This window comes from Chelonia mydas, chromosome 13 (genome assembly GCF_015237465.2).
Source record: "Chelonia mydas isolate rCheMyd1 chromosome 13, rCheMyd1.pri.v2, whole genome shotgun sequence".
NCBI lineage: Eukaryota > Metazoa > Chordata > Testudines > Cheloniidae > Chelonia > Chelonia mydas.
This window is the reverse complement of record NC_051253.2, coordinates 33,391,547-33,411,489: the sequence shown is the minus strand read 5'-3', so window position 1 is coordinate 33,411,489 and position 19,943 is coordinate 33,391,547. Positions and strand designations below refer to the sequence as shown.

At 42.5% G+C, this 19,943-nt stretch overlaps 1 protein-coding gene across 1 annotated transcript; it reads left to right on the top strand.

Annotated features, from left to right (window-relative positions):
- Positions 1-4,016: 4,016 nt before the first annotated feature.
- On the top strand, positions 4,017-17,779 carry LOC102943158 (olfactory receptor 12-like). The gene is given in 3 exon segments (XM_037915313.2): positions 4,017-4,359; positions 16,843-17,634; positions 17,637-17,779. Coding segments are annotated over 3 exon segments (1,278 nt in total).
- The last annotated feature ends 2,164 nt before the right edge of the window (positions 17,780-19,943 follow it).

Genomic DNA, 19,943 nt, shown 5'->3' with positions numbered 1-19,943 from the left:
ACAAGAATACTGTGGGAGACCGTGTCAAAAGCTTTGCTAAAGTCAAGAAACAATACATCCACTGCTTTCCCTTCATCCACAGAACCAGTAATCTCATCATAAAAGGCGATTAGATTAGTGAGGCATGACCTTCCCTTGGTGAATCCATGCTGGCTGTTCCTGATCACTTTCCTCTCATGCAAGTGCTTCAGGATTGATTATTTGAGGACCTGTTCCATGATTTTTCCATGGACTGAGGTGAGGCTGACTGGCCTGTAGTTCCCAGGATCCTCCTTCTTCCCTTTTTTAAAGATTGGCACTACATTAGCCTTTTTCCAGTCATCTGGGACTTCCCCCGTTCGCCACGAGTTTTCAAAGATAATGGCCAATGGCTCTGCAATCACAGCCGCCAATTCCTTCAGCACTCTCGGATGCAACTCGTCCGGCCCCATGGACTTGTGCATGTCCAGCTTTTCTAAATAGTCCCTAACCACCTCTATCTCCACAGAGGGCTGGCCATCTCTTCCCCATTTTGTGATGCCCAGCACAGCAGTCTGGGAGCTGACCTTGTTCGTGAAGACAGAGGCAAAAAAAGCATTGAGTACATTAGCTTTTTCCACATCCTCTGTCACTAGGTTGGCTCTCTCATTCAGTAAGGGGCCCACACTTTCCTTGGCTTTCTTCTTGTTGCCAACATACCTGAAGAAACCCTTCTTGTTACTCTTGACATCTCTTGCTAGCTGCAGCTCCAGGTGCGATTTGGCCCTCCTGATATCATTCCTACATGCCCGAGCAATATTTTTATACTCTTCCCTGGTCATATGTCCAACCTTCCACTTCTTGTAAGCTTCTTTTTTATGTTTAAGATCCACTAGGATTTCATCGTTAAGCCAAGCTGGTCGCCTGCCATATTTACTATTCTTTCGACTCATCGGGATGGTTTGTCCCTGTAACCTCAACAGGGATTCCTTGAAATACAGCCAGCTCTCCTGGACTCCTTTCCCCTTCATGTTAGTCCCCCAGGGGGTCCGTCTGCTTTCCTGAAGTCCAGGGTCCGTATCCTGCTGCTTACCTTTCTTCCCTGCGTCAGGATCCTGAACTCAACCAACTCATGGTCACTGCCTCCCAGATTCCCATCCACTTTTGCTTCCCCCACTAATTCTAAGGGAGATTAGAGAGGCTATCAAAATAAAGAACTCAGTAATAGTGGGGGATTTCAATTATCCCTATATTGACTGGGTACATGTCATCTCAGGACAACATGCAAAGACAAAATTTCCCAATACTTTAAATTACTGCTTCTTGGAGCAGCTGGTACAGGAAGGGGAGAGGCAACTCTCGATCTAGTCCTGAGTGGAGCGCAGGATCTGGTCCAAGTGGTAACTATAACAGGACCGCTTGGAAATAGTGACCATAATATAATAACATTTAACATTCCTGTGGTGGGAAGAACACCTCAACAGCCCAACAATGTGGCATTTAATTTCAGAAAGGGGAACTATGCAAAAATGGGGAGGTTAGTTAAACAGAAATTAAAAGGTACAGTGACTAGAGTGACCCTGTAAGCTGCATGGACACTTTCCAAAGACACCATAATAGAGGCTCAACTTAAATGTATACCTCCCTTGGCCACTAGACTCCATTTCACCTTCCTCACAACTTGAATAAACTTTACCTTGACGGGTAACCTTCAGAAGACTCCGTTTCAAAGTTTCAGTGGACTATAAAAGAAAGGGGCAGAATACCCCCGAGTTATCTGTTTCACAAAGACAAAGGAACCAGCATTTTGGGGCTTCTGGAAGAGATCTTGGTGGGGGTGTGGGGGTGTCAGACATCATCTTGCTGGAAGACTGTGAGTGAAGAAAGTCATCTTGAATTGAGACTGTACCTTGCTAGATTAAGTTTTAGACTTTTAGATGTTTGTTTTCACTTTTCTTTGCTTCTAATCCTTTCTAACTTTATCTCTGATACTTGAATTCACTTAAAATCCTTCTTGTTTTATTAATAAACTTGTTTTACTATAAACCTAAACCAACAGTGCAGTTTTTGAATTAAAGTGAATGTTCACTCTAGCTAATGTGGCAAGCTGGTGGGTTTTCTCCAGAGATGAAAGTAAGCCAGTCCAGTACAGAGTAGCGGTAAGAAATGATGCAGTAGTGAACTGGCAAATAAGTGGAGCATTCAGTACCGGCTGACTCTCACATCCTTTGGCTGCAGAACAAAAAGTTCAGACTCAAAGCTAATAAAAGCTTGGAAAGGGAAAACTTACTGTCACATTTGTTTATTGTTTCTCTCCCTCTCCTTCTCCAGCCAGGCTGCGGACGCGGCTAGGCTCCATGTTTCCCCGAACCCTGCACTCAGCAGGGGTTGCAGGGTCTCCCCTCTAGCTTGTAGCAGAGAGCAGGGGGACTGGCTGAGGGAGAAGCCTCCCCAGGATGCCTGCTGTCTGCATAGGAACAGTTTAAATTTAGCTGTTCACTCCGCCCTCTGAACCGCAGAATTAGGGGCTATTTCTGGCTTCCTTGTTAATTTCACTCAGAGTTGTTGGGGTGGGGGTATCAAAGCCTGGGCAGTTCTTTTCTGCCCTCTGGATGAGGCAGTCTTCAATAATATAATACACAAAAAATACAATCAAAATCAGGAACCATTTCCAAGTTCAAATCTTTCCCATTCCATCCCCAGCAGAGGATCATGGTTGTAATGTCCAAACTGCTTGCAGATCCTCTTTGAAATGTTACTGTTTAAAAAAAAAATATGGAGAACATGGTGAGAAGATGTGTTCTGATGATTGGGGTTTATTTTGGGCAAAGCAATTTTGGTAAAACAACTAAAGATTCACAGGGAAAGCAAATAGCCCCATAGACAAAACCACAAAGGGACTGGAGGGGAAAACTGGATATTCAGGGAAATTATTGTGCCACCTTTGAAAGAAATTAGTAGCTTTCATTCCACCCTCTTTATATATTGAATTAAACACCTGAAATGTCCTTAGGACCTCGGGGCTCAGATCTCTCTTTTTTTGTGGGTGTTGGTGTCCTGCAGAGTGCGGAGGCTGAAATTGACAAAACTTTCTGGAAGTATCTTGTTTATTTCATGGCGGCTATTGTAGCTGTCCTTCATTCACCCCTGTCTTCCCCTACTAATAGCCACATATTGGTGTGCCCCCTGCACCCTTGCAGCTAACATCTCAGGACCTTCTGCTTAATATGTGCTGCTTAATGGCATCTTGCTCCGGGGGGCTGTTGGTCCGATTCCTACACTGAAGAGCTTTCTTTCCTGAGAGATCCATCCATACTGGACCTATACATTTAGAACATACCTGGAATAAGAGTAGATTTAGATCTGTCAAGGAAGACAAGAAGATTTTGTTTTCACAAGAAGACATTCATGTGGATGTTCCAAAGTTAGCTTTTGAGTGCCATACCGCCACATGGTACTTGCGCGGGCTTGCTTCCTATTGGTCAAGTCTTGTCCGGCGCGCTATTAACAGCAGGAGGACAGTAAGTGGGGGGAAAATGCCGCCTAAGAAGATACATGTTCAACAGACCCGAACAGGTATGATTAAACGTAAAAGTGAGGAAATGGGGGATTGTCAGTCAAAAAGAACAGCAGCCAATGAAGAAGCTTTAACTCGTCATCCACAGGGAAAAATGCTGACACTTTTACATCTGTGTCATGTGGTGAGCTGCAGCCACCACAAAGAGAGGAGACAAATGAAACTGCTGAATTGCCCTGTAAAAAAGCTGATACTCCACCACCATACCCTGCTGTGTGGTCAAAAATGCAATTTGAGGCGTTCAAAAAGAAAAACAACTGGCTTTTTGCTTCGGGCTGTAAACTTGGGTGCACAGTATGTCATGACATTTCAGATTTGAAGCTCCATTCTGCAAGAGGGGTAAACATCTCTCCAAAGTAGGCCTCTTGTGAAATATCCTCGTATGGAAAGAATAAAGAGACAGAGCGGTCCTCCCTTCGCAAAAAAAATAAATGAACATAAGAAATCTGCAGCTCACATGGAGGCTGAAAAAATTCAAGCCATGGCTAAAAAAGAAACTCTTCTTAATCTGCATGCTAAAAGTGAAGAAGCAGCATTTGAAACTACTGCTCGTGTATTCCTAACAGCCTACTACATTGCTAAAACAAATCGACCCCTCAGTGACCACAAGAGCCTCATTGACCTACAGCAGATCAACGGAATTGAAATGGGGCATTTGTTGCATAGTAGAACAGTTTGTGTAGACATAATCAATCATATAGCCACTGAAATGAAAAAGAGAATTGTCAACAAAATCATCGACAATAAGGCAAAAAGGACAGTACTTGTCGATGAATCGGCTACTCCCCCTGGAAACTCGACTCTCATCATTTTTTTGAAAGCAAGTATAGATGGAATCATGAGGCCTCTTACGTTTCCTCTGGACTTGATAGAGCTGCAAACATAACAGCAGCAGCCATTAAAGGGGAAATTTTGAAATGCTTGCTGCGTTGTGGGTTCTCTAAAGAACTATTATTGGAAGTGATGATCAGCTTTTGTAGAGACAGCACAAATGTGATGTTTGGAGTCAAAGCTGCTGTTGGAAAACTACTACAAATGGACTTTCCTAATGTGATATTATGGCATTGCCTCAACCATAGACTGGAACTTGCTGTTGATGAAGCTTTAGAAGTCACCGGAGGTACAAATGACTTTAAGGCCTTTTTGGATGCATTATATTCCTTGTACAGTCAATCACCAAAAAACTCTCGTGAACTGAGTGCTCATGCCAATGAATTACACATTGTACTTAAAAAAAGCGGCAAAATATTCAATTTAAGGTGGGTGGCGTCAACATGGAGAGCAGTCAATGCAGTGTAGCAAACATACTCTGCTTTGGCAAAACACTTCGAGTTGGCCTCACAAGACCTGTCAAGAGTCAGAAGCGAAAGTATTAAATTTCAAGGACTACACTCAAAGCTGTGTTCTGTAAATTTCATTAGAAACCTTTCGTTAATGCTGGATGTGCTGAAAGAACTGAAGAACTTGTCCGAGATGTTACAAGAACGAGACATGACCATTCCAAAAGCAGACAACCTAATGCAAATATACATCAAGAGAATCGAAAGCCTAAAAACAGACCCAGCAATTCACTCTGAAGAAGCTCAAAAGGCTGAACAATCTTTGATGTTCAAAAACAGCAAAATAAACGGCGCTGGAAAAAGCCCCCAAATCAACTCATCTCAATTCATTCAAGCATTCATTGACAACATGAGGACAAAACTCTTCACAACTGCCTCAAACAAAGCCTATCAAAGCACACGTGAAGAAAGGGCTTCCAATTATAAGCACTTAATTAACAATTTGTCAGTTTTGAATCCTGAAAAATGGCAAGAGAATCCAGAGAATTCCCACTTTGGAGAAAAGGAAATAAGATCCTTGGCTGATCAACTGAGAATCAATCAACAAGAAACACACTTGGGATTTGTTGAATTCAAGGCTTCTGGAGAAAAAAAAACATTCCTGGTAAACTTAAAAAACTCATTCTTGCAGTGGACACCCTTGCTGCAAGCAACGCTGACTGCAAAAGAGGATTCAGTGCAATGAACAACATCATTATAGTGAAATGGACTGTACTTACCACTCGTCATGTGGTGGACTTGCTATTTATTTCATGTGTGGGACCTCCTTATACTCAGTGGAATCCCATGACATATGTGAAATTGTGGCTTGGAAATGGCAGACGTGCAGCACATTCATCTCGAGGCATGGCACGACAACAGGGAGAGCAGCGAGATCGGCTGTACGGCCCAATGTGGGAGTTTCTATAAGGATGCTTTGCTCCACCTAGTCCTTCCCAGGGATGCCCCTTTCTTGCCCCCATTGGCTAGCCAACTCACGCCTTCCACGTGCCAGGACTGAGCCGGGGACTGGGACGGCTTTGCTGTGGGTAGTGGTTCCCCTTGGAGCTGCAGCCCCCACCTGCCACCCCCTATCGCTTGTGGTGTTGCTGCTGCATGCCCCCCAGACCTCTGTCTCCTCCCCTGCCTCCCAGGTGGCTGCCTCCTGCAACCTGACAGAGTAGCAGTTGCTGAGGCTGGAAGTTTTCCTGTGGACACCATTAAGCAGCAACCCAACTTGCCTCTTGCAGAAGTTCCTGAGGTGTTAGCTGCAGAAACACTGTCTCCCCCACCCCTCCACCCCTCAAAAGGGCACTGGCACCCTCCCCATGGGCTGCACACCTGCAAAATGTGCCTGGCCACTGCAATGGGTGGCCGCTTGCTTGCACAAGGACAGCAATACATACAGTATGTATGTGTACGAATATGTCACAACGATGCAGCTGCAGCCTGTAGCTGACTAGCAGCGACCCCAGCAACCAGCCCCTGCGGGCTGCTGCCTGCAGAGAGCCAGCAGATGCCGCTGGACTGGGTCTGCCAAGGAGTAAGTAATCAAGGCAAAAACCACAGCCAGCCAGCCAGCCACTGCGCCTTGCCCACCAGTACCCCGCTTTCCCTAGACGCTCCCTATTTCCTAGCAAGTCAGATATCAAGGATTGTTTAATCTCCCTCCCAGGCACATAAAAGTGTGCAGGGGGCACACCAATGGGTCAATGTGCAAACACATAAAAAAGGGACAGTCCTTTCCCCAGTGACTGTATAGTATAAGGGTAAGACATAAGACAGGAGGACACAACAAACAGACAGAAGGAGCAAAAAGAAACAGAGAAAATGCAGGTTTCAGAGTAACAGCCGTGTTAGTCTGTATTCGCAAAAAGAAAAGAAGTACTTGTGGCACCTTAGAGACTATCTCTAAGGTGCCACAAGTACTCCTTTTCTTTTTTAGAGAAAATGCAGGTCAGCATGAGAAGCATGGGCACAGCATACCAGCTACTTAACTATCGTCAAATACGGCTGGTCAAGAATTTTCCATCCAAACTGTTTTGCACACAGAAATATGAAAAGGGGCTTTTCACAGAACATTTCTGTTTTTTTTTTCCACTTGGAAACCAAACACCCCACAAGTGAAACATTTGGAGTCAGACATTCTTCTGAAGCACCTCACAGGAGCTGTAGCCCAACTTCTCACAGTCTGAGTGCGTTAATCCCAGGATGACGGCTCTCTCTGTCTGACCTGATGAAGTTGTTCCACCTTGTAAAGAACAATTAGCTCTTTATTGGAGCAGGGACTTGGCCCTGATTGTCCTACCCCCTAACATGCAGGCTAAAGAGTCCTTCTCGTTCTTTTCCGGCTCAAAGAATTAACTATTTCAAGCAAAGTGGGAATAGCTTCAACAGGGCAGACTGAAAAAGCCCTGCACCAACATTGCACATAGGCCCCTGATAAGGGCAACCTACTGTTGGGGGAAAGCCCTGAGTTCAAGTCCTCACTTCTCTCAGGTACAATAGCGGTTGCAACCCTGTTCTCCCACATCCCAGGTGAATGCTTTAACCATTTGGCTATAGGATGAAAAGGGAACAACTGTTCCCCCGGCTGTATTTTGTGAACTGACAGGGTTCTGGTGACCTCAAGCCACACCTATGGATCAGGCCCTACAGACAAGACAAGTGGGGGGGAATACCTAGTTTGGAATCTCCCCAGGACTGAGGCAACTCTGGGCATGTCCACTGGTTGAAATTCAGGCCCTAGCTAAGCAGGGATCTAAATTTTTGACGTAGGCACCCAAAATAGCAGTTAAGTGCCTAAATCCCTTGGAAGATCGAGCTCCCAGTGGGGTTTTAAGAAGCACCTAAGGGCATGTCTACACTGCATCAGTGAGAGAGCTTCCCAGCCCAGGTCCACAGACTCAGGCTAGCAGGTTGCATGCTAAAAATAGTGGTGTAGACATTGTGGCATGGGCTGGAGCTCGTGCTCTGAAGCCTAATGGCAAAGCATTGGCTACACAATTTTTTTTAGTGCCCTAGTGTGACCCACACGACCATAGGGGTGTGCACCCAAGTGGATGCCTTTCAAAATGTAGCTTGCAGTGTAGACACGAACTGAGTGAGCTAGGCAACTAACTCCCATTGACTTTCCTTGGGAGCTAGATGTCTAACCTGATTAGGATATTATTATTTTTTTCAGTTACTAATGGGAGAGGTGGGTATGGCGCTAGGCAATGCTGCTATAATTACCATTTATTAACTCTGTTTTTAGAATTCCAGCCCATAGACTGGAAGGACCATGAAGCCTGAATTTCACGCTCAATCCTGGAGGGCTTCCCAGCCTCAGAGTCCATTGATTCTGTTGGAGCTCCTACCCATTCTGCCCCTGATGAACAGATAGAGGTCTCCAGACCCCAGGGATCTCAATGGAATATTGGTTCTCCAGCACAAACTTACAGCTAACTAACAGATATTCCTTGGTGACATCCTTAAGGGAAGTGCCACCTTCTTTCTTTTAGCCATGAGATCCCCCATGGCTAGAAAGAGATTTTAAAAGCTCGTCTTCCACTGCTTAATTATGCAGAGGCAGCAGCAAATGTAGAGGAGGAGAGAAATTCTTTCTTCCAGAGGTAGGAGCGGCTGGAGTTGGTTCCATTTTGTGATCACACTAAGGGATGAATGGGGCAAAGGGGACTACCTAACTATCGGAAATTCTCTGACCTGTCATGCAGCAGCTCAGAATAATTGATCTAAAATGGTTCTTTCTAGAGTGAAATTCTATGGGTGAAAACCTGGTTCAGTTGAAGTCAATGGCAAAACTCACATGAGTTTTATGAAAAAAGAAAAGGAGGACTTGTGGCACCTTAGAGACGCACAAATTTATTTGAGCATAAACTTTTGTGAGCTACAGCTCACTTCATCGGATGCATTCAGTGGAATTCTATGGAGTTTTATGAGCGATTGTGCTTTCAAGAGTTTTCTCGTCTAACAGATCAACAGTCTTGAAAGAACTAAGAAGACCGTCGCTTTAAAAAAATCAGCACTGGGCTAGCTCTGCACCCTTTGACGTCAATAGCAAAACTCTTGTCTGCAGTGGGACCAGAGTTAAGTCAATGCCGAGTGCTTTTGAAACTCCCACCGGAAAAAGTATGTATTGATTAAGGGAGTGACAGGTAATGGAGGTGCTACAGGGACTTCTGTTTCGTGATTTGCCTTCAAAATTCAGGCCAGGTGAGGAAGACTGAAAGGTTCAATGCAGGCAATGGAGAGTCCTTATGTTTGGCTTGGTCACCTGCCAGTGTAATTGTTATAAGTCACCTGCCAGTACAATTGTTACAAAATAAACAGAAAAAGGAGAAGAATCCTGAGATTCCCCACACATTTTTATTCAGTCCTTCCTCCAATTTACATCAGGAATAAGTAAAATCTGACTCTCTGCCTCAGGATCATGGTAAGGGAAACCTGGAGCCTTTATTCAAGTTTCAAACACTCGGGCAAAACTCCCAAACACTTTGAAAAGAGTAAGGTTTGACTAAAGCCGGAGTGCAGTCCTCTGGATCTTGCCCAAGAACCAGAGAGCTGTGAGCTATCAAATAATGCAGCGCTGATCGCTAGGACATGCTGCTAGTCTAGATGTGACCCTCAGAAAGTGATCTGTATCTGTGCTCCACTGGGGTTGTATCTGAGAGAAAGCAAAGGAGAGAAAACAAACTCATATTAAATTGTATTTTATTCCAAAATCTTTCTACATATATACTCACCTCTCTCACACACACTCATATGTGGACACACATACAAAATGACATGGCAAGCACACTTCAAAAGGAATGAATATGCAGCTTGTTAAATCTCATGCTCTTCAAACACTTAGAAATCTCCACAAAGAAGCCCCATTGGCTCATGCTTGCAATCTCCAATTTTCAGAATCATCTGACTTCCCCTGAGGTTTGCAGAGAGTGGACAAACGTCACTTTTAAATGCAAACATTTTAATCTCTTGCCCAATTACTGTATCCATTGTGAAACCTGGGAAGGAGTCTCTGTAGGCAGAAGCTTCTCTGATTGATTCATTTTCTTTCTCAGGTATCATAGAATCATAGAATATCAGGACTGGAAGGGACCTCAGGAGGTCATCCAGTCCAACCCCCTGCTCAAAGCAGGACCGATCCCCAATTACACGGATAGCCTGTTTCTCTGCATTATTTTACAGTTTGGAGCCCCAGTGTAAACCAGATCTGAGGTACAGATCTGAGGTTCCACTGAAGGCCCATCTCTGGCTATTAAGATTGATTTATTACATGATGAGAATAGAACATGCAACTAGAGCTGGTGGGAAAATGAAATTTCTGCCATGTGGGAAATTTTGGACATTTCAAAATTTGTTTTCCTCCCGAATCAAGATGAAAGGTTGAAAATTTGAAATGTCATGAAACAGAAATGCTGGATAAAATTAATCCAGATCCAGCAAAATAACTGCATTGAATTATTTTTTGCTAATGTTGAAATGTTTCATTTCAATCATTTCAAACCCTAATAATATAATCATAATGTAATATAAAATATAATATATTACAATATAAAATATAATATAGAATACCAAATATAGTGTTCCATATGATTACAAATATAATAATGTATTTAATATTTGATTTTAATATTTTATAACATAATATAACTTGAAGATACAAAAACACTGAGTAAGAAAGTTGGAACACATTGAAATGGGAAAGTGACGTGTTGTATTATAGCTCTGAGTACCCCAAAATGCTTCTGCTACTTGTGGCTCCCTGCCTGGACACACGCACACTGACACACGCACACACACACACAGCCCCAGCAGCCAGCATGCACCCAGTGTCCTGTATACTGTACTGCTCTGATTAGAACACTTTGAGTCCAGCAGTTATCACAGGACTCCAAGAGTCTCCAAGGTGCCACAAGTCCTCCTTTTCTTTTTGCGGATACAGACTAACACGGCTGCTACTCTGAAACCTTTCACGGGAGAGTGCATCAGCCACTTTGTAAGAAGCTCCTGAAACGTGTTGTATTTCAAAATCAAAACCTTGGAAAGCTAAACTCCACCAAAGAAATTTTTTGTTATTGTCCATGACAGTATGAAGCCACTTCAACACAGCATGGTTGGTTTGCAGGTGGAAACGCCGTCCCCAAACATATGGGTGTAGCTTTTCCAGGGCATAGACAATGGCGTAACATTCCTTTTCAGTGATTGACCAGTGGCTTTCCCTCTCAGACAGTTTTTTGCTGAGAAACACGACAGGATGAAATTCTTGATCCGGTCCTTCCTGCATTAAAACTGCTCCCACACCACGGTCGGACGCATCTGTGGTTACTAGGAACGGTTTGTCAAAGTCTGGGGCCCTTAGCACAGGGTCAGACATGAGTGTCGCTTTAAGCTGGTTAAAGGCCTTCTGACACTCTTCAGTCCACTGAATGGCATTTGGCTGTTTCTTTTTGGTTAGGCCTGTCAGTGGGGCGGCGATTTGGCTGTATTGCAGTACAAATCACCTGTAATATCCGGCCAAGCCTAAGGAGGATTGGACCTGTTTCTTTGATGGGTTACACTGAGGATGCTAAAAGAAAAGGAGTACTTGTGGCACCTTAGAGACTAACCAATTTATTTGAGCATGAGCTTTCGTGAGCTACAGCTCACTTCATAGGATGCTATGTTCAGGGCAAACTGCAAGGAATGGGGCAGGCAATCCCCCAAACTGGTGGTTTATTCTATAATTAGATTCACCAAGCCAGTAACAAAACATCTCCTGTAATACTACTGTAGTTACCAAGAAGCCAGATACAGTCCCCTTTAAGCACCCCTCCCCTTGATTCCCATCTAGACAGCCAAGTCTAATATAGTGAGTGGTTATTGAACATAGATTCACCATATGTTAGGTCCACCCAGATCAATATGAGATCTTACCCGATAATCACCCAGGTGTCAACTCTTTAGGAACTAAAACTACAGGTTTTAATAATAAAAAGAAAAAGAAGAAAGAGAATTGCAGTGGTTAATAGATCAATACACATACAGATGTATGAACACTCCTTAGGTCAATTTTATAGCAGAGATGGTGAGGCTGCTGATTTGTAAAAGTCTCTCTGGAATCAATGTTCTGCGGAATGGAATCAGTTCTGCGGAAAAGGACCTAGGGGTGACAGTGGACGAGAAACTGGATATGAGTCAACAGTGTGCCCTTGTTGCCAAGAAGGCCAATGGCATTTTGGGATGTATAAGTAGGGGCATAGCCAGCAGATCGAGGGACATGATCGTTCCCCTCTATTCGACATTGGTGAGGCCTCATCTGGAGTACTGTGTCCAGTTTTGGGCCCCACACTACAAGAAGGATGTGGATAAATTGGAGAGAGTCCAGCGAAGGGCAACAAAAATGATTAGGGGTCTGGAACACATGACTTATGAGGAGAGGCTGAGGGAACTGGGATTGTTTAGTTTGCAGAAGAGAAGAATGAGGGGGGATTTGATAGCTGCTTTCAACTACCTGAAAGGGGGGGGGGTTCCAAAGAGGATGGCTCTAGACTGTTCTCAGTGGTAGCAGATGACAGAATGAGGAATAATGGTCTCAAGTTGCAGTGGGGGAGGTTTAGGTTGGATATTAGGAAAAACTTTTTCACTAGGAGGGTGGTGAAACACTGGAATGCGTTACCTAGGGAGGTGGTAGAATCTCCTTCCTTAGAAGTTTTTAAGGTCAGGCTTCGCAAAGCCTTGGCTGGGATGATTTAATTGGGGATTGGTCCTGCTTTGAGCAGGGGGTTGGACTAGATGACCTCCTGAGGTCCCTTCCAACCCTGATATTCTATGATTCTATGAATGTAAAAGGTTATAGTCCAAAAGGTAGTAGTCCTGGTGTAGAGTTTGTTCAAATTCTTCCATGAGAATTCCAGGGAAAATCCAGAGTAAACCTGGAGACCTCAGTCGTGTGGCATAGACCTTCCCTGTCAAAGTTTAAACAGACCTGATATTAAAAGGATCAGGCCTGGGATTTTTTCTTTATAGTCTTCTAGCAAGCTGATAAGCCTCTGGAAAGAAATCTTTACAGCAGGACTCTCCTCAGATGAAGAATAGGCAGTGTATACTGTAGCTTTGAAGCTAATCTGTTTCCTGTGCAGAGATAAACTTGCTGTGTTTATTCACATGAGGCAATGAGTCATTCAAATGATCAAGGCATTTCATTATAGCATAGATAATTAAGCTGAAGAGAATGTAAATAATACTATTAGTTCCTACAATATCTTACATTTTTGATCTTTGTGTCAACAGAATACAATAATGAATCATTAAAAGACAGGATTTTAGCAACTAAAAGCTAATTAGATCACACAGTTAAACTTTTAACAAGATACAGGCAAACACAGACAAATACACTTAGCATCTACTCTTGATTTCTATTACTACAAATAAATGAGTTAATGACTGCTGGCCTAGGACATCTCTTTGAAATTCATATACAAGTAGATTGTCTTGATTACATTTCAGTGCTTCTTGCTAAGTTGTTGTGGGTCACACAAAAGTTGACCAGACTGTCAGGGTCACAGTTTTAATAAAATATGACATTTAAAAACACAAAAGCCATGTGTCATCATGAAAGATTGAGTAACAACATGAATAAGAGAAATGGCATAGTGATGAAGATGCATGTTTCTCCACGTACTCTCCTGCTTTAAAAACACACACACATACACACAAAACTCTTGTTAACTTTTGCAGTGAAATAATATTTAATCACAGCATTAAAATGAAATAAAATGAAAATTGAAATAAAATAATTAAAAGCTATATTATCATAAATGTTTAAAATGATATACACATAGTTTTACATCCTAAGGAAGTGCCAAGAGTGGGAAATTGTTAAATTTACTTAATTTCCATAACTAAATAATTATCATCCCTGTGACAGAATTTAAATAAAGATTTTTAGTAATTTTTGTCTAAATAATTTGCATTGTAAGAAAACCCTGTAAAATAGATTACAGGAAAGTAAATTGTGAAGAAATTAGCTCATGGGGAATAACAGTATTATACAGATCCCTCATTTGAAGAAGGAATTTTACAATTAAAAAAAAGTAAAAAGACATATCATAGCTTTCTAACTGCTTAAAGCTCTTTTAAAAAATAGCATTAGTTACTTATTAAAGTAAGTAATTCATGACTGTGTCACATTTCCAGTAACTACACTGTTTTATTTTTAGTGACAAAATATTAGTCCTTCTTGGGTGGGAAGACAAGTAAGTTAGGAAAGGCAGAGAATTCACTTGAAATAATTACTAGTTTATAATGGGCAGGGGGAAGGAGAGAGAAACCGGCTCTGTGGTGGAGTCAGATGATTAAATGTAAGGACGTATAAGATCTGATTCTGTTGTCTCTTAAGCCAATTTTACAACAAAACTGTATGTTGACCATTATGGAGATACAGTCAAATAACACTGGAGTGAGGGAGAGCAGAATCAGTCTTGCTGACTCTAATGGAGGTACTCCTGATTACATGGGGCTCGGGGAGAGGAGACAACCATTGAGTGCAATACATATTTTCATATTCTATTTTACTCGATTCGATTCTAGATAGGTTTTTATACTGCCCTCCTCATGCCAGTATCCGATCACCGTCTAGTAGTGCATTAAGGAAAGTGACTTAACATCTGTTCCTGTTGTACACTGCTCTCAGCAGAAGCAAAATTTGGACCCCTTTTCTCCTCTTTCAAATGAAGGTTAACAAAGTGATCTTTGGACCTGAACTGGGCAAAGGGTTTTCTAGCTAGAAGACTAATTGGCTTGGGATGGGTTGGGCTGAACTCTTGTGAGGTTTTCTGCCACCGTGAATGGTGAAATTGTCATGAGAACGGCTATCGTAAAAATGTAAGAGTTGGTTGTTATTGAATGTATTCCCACCTAACTTGCCAAAAAAGTAATTATCTATTAGGGCTGTCAAGCAATTAAAAAAATTAAATGTGATTAATCACACAATTAAAAACATTAATCATGATTAATTGCACGAAAATCGCACTGTTAAACGATAATAGAATACATTTGTTTAAATATTTTTGGATGTTTTCTACATTTTCACATATATTGATTTCAATTACAACACAGAATACAAAGTGTACAGCGCTCACTTTATATTTATTTTTTATTACAAATATTTGTACTATAAAAAAGAAACAGTATTTTTCAATTCACCTCATACAAGTACTGTAATACAACCTCTTTATCATGAAAGTTGAACTTTCAAATGTAGAATTATGTATAAAAATAACTTTATTCAAACATAAAACAAAGTAAAACTTTAGAGCCTACAAGTCCGCTCAGTCCTAGTTCTTGTTCAGTCAGTCACTCAGACAAACAAGTTTGTTTACCTTTGCAGGATACAATGCTGCTTGCTTCTTGTTGGCAGTGTCACCTGAAAGTGAGAACAGGTGTTCACATGGCACTGTTTGTAGCTGTTGTCTCAAGATATTTATGTGCCAGATGCGTTAGAGATTCATATGTCCCTTCATGCTTCAACCACCATTCCAGAGGACATGCGTCCATGCTAATGAGGGGTTCTGCTTGATAATGATCCAAAGCAGTGCAGACCAACACATGTTCACTTTCATCATCTGAGTCAGATGCCTCCTACAGAAGGTTGATTTTCTTTTTTGGTGGTTCAGGTTCTGTAGTTTCCACATTGGAGTGTTGTTCTTTTAAGACTTCTGAAAGCATGCTCCACACCTCATCCCTCTCAGATTTTGGAAGGCACTTTGGATTCTTAAACCTTGAGTTGAGTGCTGTAGCTATCTTTAGAAATCTCACATTGGTACCTTCTTTGCATTTTGTCAAATCTGCAGTGAAAGTGTTCTTAAAATGAACAACATGCTGGGTCATCAGCCGAGACTGCTATAACATGAAATATATGGCAGAATGTAGGTAAAACAGAGCAGGAGACATACTATTCTCCCCCAAGGAGTTCAGTCACAAATGTAATTAACGCATTACTTTTTTTAACGAGTGTCATCAGCATGGAAGCATGTCCTCTGGAATGGTGGCTGAAGCATGAAGGGGCATATGAATGTTTAGCATATCTGGCACGTAAATACCTTGCAATGCTGGCTGCAAAAGTGCCATGTGAATGCCTGTTCTCACTTTCAGGTGACATTGTAAATAAGAAGCGGGCAGCATTATCTCCTGTAAATGTAAACAAACTTGTTTGTCTTAGTGATTGTCTGAACAAGAAGTAGGACTGAGTGGAAGTGTAGGCTCTAAAGTTTTACATTGTTTTTGTTTTTGAGTGCAGTTATGTAACAAACAAAAATCTACATTTGTAAGTTGCACTTCCATGATAAAATGATTACATTACGGTATTGTATGAGGTGAACTGAAAATACTGTTTCTTTTGTTTATCATCTTTACAGTGCAAATATCTGTAATAAAAATAATAATATAAAGTGAGCACTGTACACATTGTATTCTGTGTTGTAATTGAAATCAATATATTTGAAAATGTAGAAAAACAGCCAAGTATATTTAATACATTTCAACTGGTATTCTATTGTTTATTAGTGCGATTAAAACTGCAATCTATCTATCTATGTTTTTCCTCTGTTTTCCCTTTCTAATCTTTCTCTATTTCCTCTCACTTCTCTCTTTTTTCTAGCTATTTTAATGTAATATATTTATTTATATCTACATTTTTATGACAGTTTTCCTGGCTTGTTGAAGTTCTCTCAATAATTCTTTACCTTCTTTCAACTTTCAGAACCAGTCTATTTCCACCATGATAAACTACACGTATGGATGTTTGCTCATGATAAGGAAGTGTGACACCTGTTGCAAGCAAGGGTGATTCTTATGTATTGTCTTCTCTGTCTCATGTCCAGAGTTGCAATGGATCATTCAACCACATGTGTCCACTGACATGTATACCAATGTGATGATTGGAGCTAATTGAGGAATCAACATTCTCCCCAAATTGTTTCTTCTTTCCTCCATATACCAAAGGAGCCAAGGAAAACTACACCACGGTGTCTGAGTTCACCCTGGTAGGGTTTGAAGGCCATCCCGAACTGCAAGTCTTCCTCTCTGTCCTCTTCTTGGTTCTGTACACTGTCACCCTGCTGGGGAATGCCGGCATGATCATCATCATCAGCTCTGACTCCAGGCTCCACACCTCCAAGTACTTCTTCCTGAAGAACTTGTCCTTCCTGGACCTCTGCTACTCCTCCGTCATTGCCCCCAAAGCCCGGCTGTGCTTCTCAACGGGGTGCAGAGCCATCTCCTACAATGGATGTGCTGCCCAAATGTTCTTCTTCTCTCTCTTTGGGACCACCGAGATATTCATCCTGGCAGTGATGGCTTACGACCGCTTTGCCACCATCTGCAACCTGCTGCGCTATCCAATCACAATGTCTAAGAGGACTTGTGTTTGCCTGGTGGTGGGCTTCTATCTCTCAGGTTGCCTGAACTGCAGGATCCAGAGAGGCTTTACATTTAGCTTGTCCTTCTGCAGGCCAGGGAAAATAGATCACTTCTTCTGTGACATCCCCGCAGTGATGCAAGCCTCCTGCTCTGACACCTTTGCCAGCGAAATGGCAATGCTGGCCATGTGCGGGTTCATCATAGTGAGCACTGGCCTGGTCATCCTTATCTTCTATGGTTTCGTCATCACCACTGTCATGAGGATACCCACCTCTGAGGGAAGACACAGAGCCTTCTCTACTTGTGCCACCCACCTGGTGACTGTGAGCTTGTTCTATGGAACAATCTTCTTTATGTATGCCCAGCCCAGGGCCATATCCTCCCCAGGCAAAGCAAAGTGGTCTCTGTGTTCTACACCATTGTCAACCCCATGCTGAACCCTTTGATCTACAGCCTGAGGAACAAGGGGGTGAAAGAGGCTCTGAGAAAACAACAAACAAAGAAAGGCTTTTTCCACTGAGCTCCCTGAAGGATCAAGGCTATTGAAGAGTGGACAGGTATTTGGGATGGATGACAATGGGTGCCAAAGACAGCAGAATTCCAACAAGGCTCTTCCATGGAACAATAGTCTCAGCTGGTGAATATTATGGGGAAAGGCAGGGACTTTCAATGGCCTAAGGTAATTAGGCACTCGTCTGAACATCTAACTCCCTTTGGCTCCTTTGAAGAGAGGGGAGCTCTCTCAAACATGGGGATGGATGGTTTTGTGGTGAAGATGCTGGACTATAACTTGGGAAATCTGGAATCTATTTCTAGCTCCTTGTGTGACTCTGGGCAATCTGCTTAGGCTAAAATGCTGATGGATTTGGGTGCCCAAATCTCATTGACTTTATTAGGATTTTAGTGTCAAAAGTGCTTAGGCCGCTTTGAAAATCTCAACCTTAATCCCACTGTTTCTCAAGTCCCATCTGTAAAATGTGGATATTGACAATTCCTTTCTCCAGCGCTGTCTGGTTACATGGTGAGTTTTTTGGGAACACAAACTTTCTCTGGTTGTGTGTCTGTGCAGCAGCTGGTAAAATGGGAACCTGAATGTAAGTGGAATCTATAGTCATTGCTAATAAGATAATTTTGAACCCTGGAGATGCACTGGTAGGGACAGCTGACAGCCAACCCTAGGTGATGAAAGCCAGCCTCGCGATTCTACTTTGCATAGTTGTTTACCTTTTCCTCTGAACATTGTCAGACTGCATGTACACCTTTCCATGGATGCTAATGTAAAAGTCTCAGAGAAATAAACTATGGGACTTAGGCTCTCAAGTCATTTAGGGACATATTTTCAAAGATATTTAGGCACCTAAAGAGGGATTTTGGAAAGCACCTCATCAGAACTGAATCAGATCAAGTTGGATAGAATAGATTATGATGCTTAAGTGAGAAAATCCACAAAATGCCTCTCATTAAGAGGCCCAGTTCAACTTCAAAAGCCCAGATCCCCAGCTAGCGTCAATTGTCAAAGATCCATTAAATTCAACTCTTTGAAACCCCAGTTGGTGTGAAGCAGCCGTAGCTACACTGCAGTCAATGGGGCCAGATACCAAGCTGGTGTAAATCACTTCAGCCCTGTTGCAGTCAATGGGGCCAGCTATCAAGCTGGTGTAGATCATCATACCTCCATTGAGTCATTGACTTCAGTAGACATTTGTTGGTTTATACAAGCCTGGTTCTTTCTGTCCCACTCTGTTCAAGTTACACAACCACAGCTTATCTCCTGTTGAACATACAGAAGCAGAAAAATCACTTTGCACACTGGAGTCTCTTCATCTGGTAAAGCATCTATTATAGAATCACAGAGTGTGGGACTGGAAGGGACATCAGTAGGTCATCCAGTTCAGTTCCCTGCACTCAAGGCAGGACTACGTAATAGCTAGACTATTCCTGACAGATGTTTGTCTAACCTGTTATTTAAAACCTCCAGTGATGGAGATTCCACAGCCTCCCTAGGCAATTTGTTCCAGTGCTTAAATACCCTGACAGGAAGTTTGTTTTTTCTATTGCCCCATCTAAACCTCCCTTGCTGCATTTTAAGCCCATTGCTTCTTGTCCTATCATCAGAGGTTAATGGAAATATTTTTTCTCTCTCCTCCTTGTAACAAACTTTTCATAGAATCATAGAATATCAGAGCTGGAAGGGACCTCAGGAGGTCATCTAGTCCAACACCCTCTCAAAGCAGGGTCGATCCCCAATTAAATCATCCCAGCCAGGGCTTTCTCAAGCCTGACCTTAAAAACTTCTAAGGAAGGAGATTCCACCACCTCCCTAGGTAACGCATTCCAGTGTTTCACCACCCTCCTAGTGAAAAAGTTTTTCCTAATATCCAACCTAAACCTCCTGCACTGCAACTTGAGACCATTACTCCTTGTTCTCTCATCTGCTACCACTGAGAACAGTCTAGAGCCATCCTCTTTGGAACCCCCCCCCCTTCAGGTAGTTGAAAGCAGCTATCAAATCCCCCCTCATTCTTCTCTTCTGTAGACTAAACATCCCCAGTTCCCTCAGCCTCTCCTCATAAGTCATGTGTTCCAGTCCCCTAATCATTTTTGTTGCCCTCCACTGGACTCTTTCCAATTTATCCACATCCTTCTTGTAGTGTGGGGCCCAAAACTGGACACAGTACTCCAGA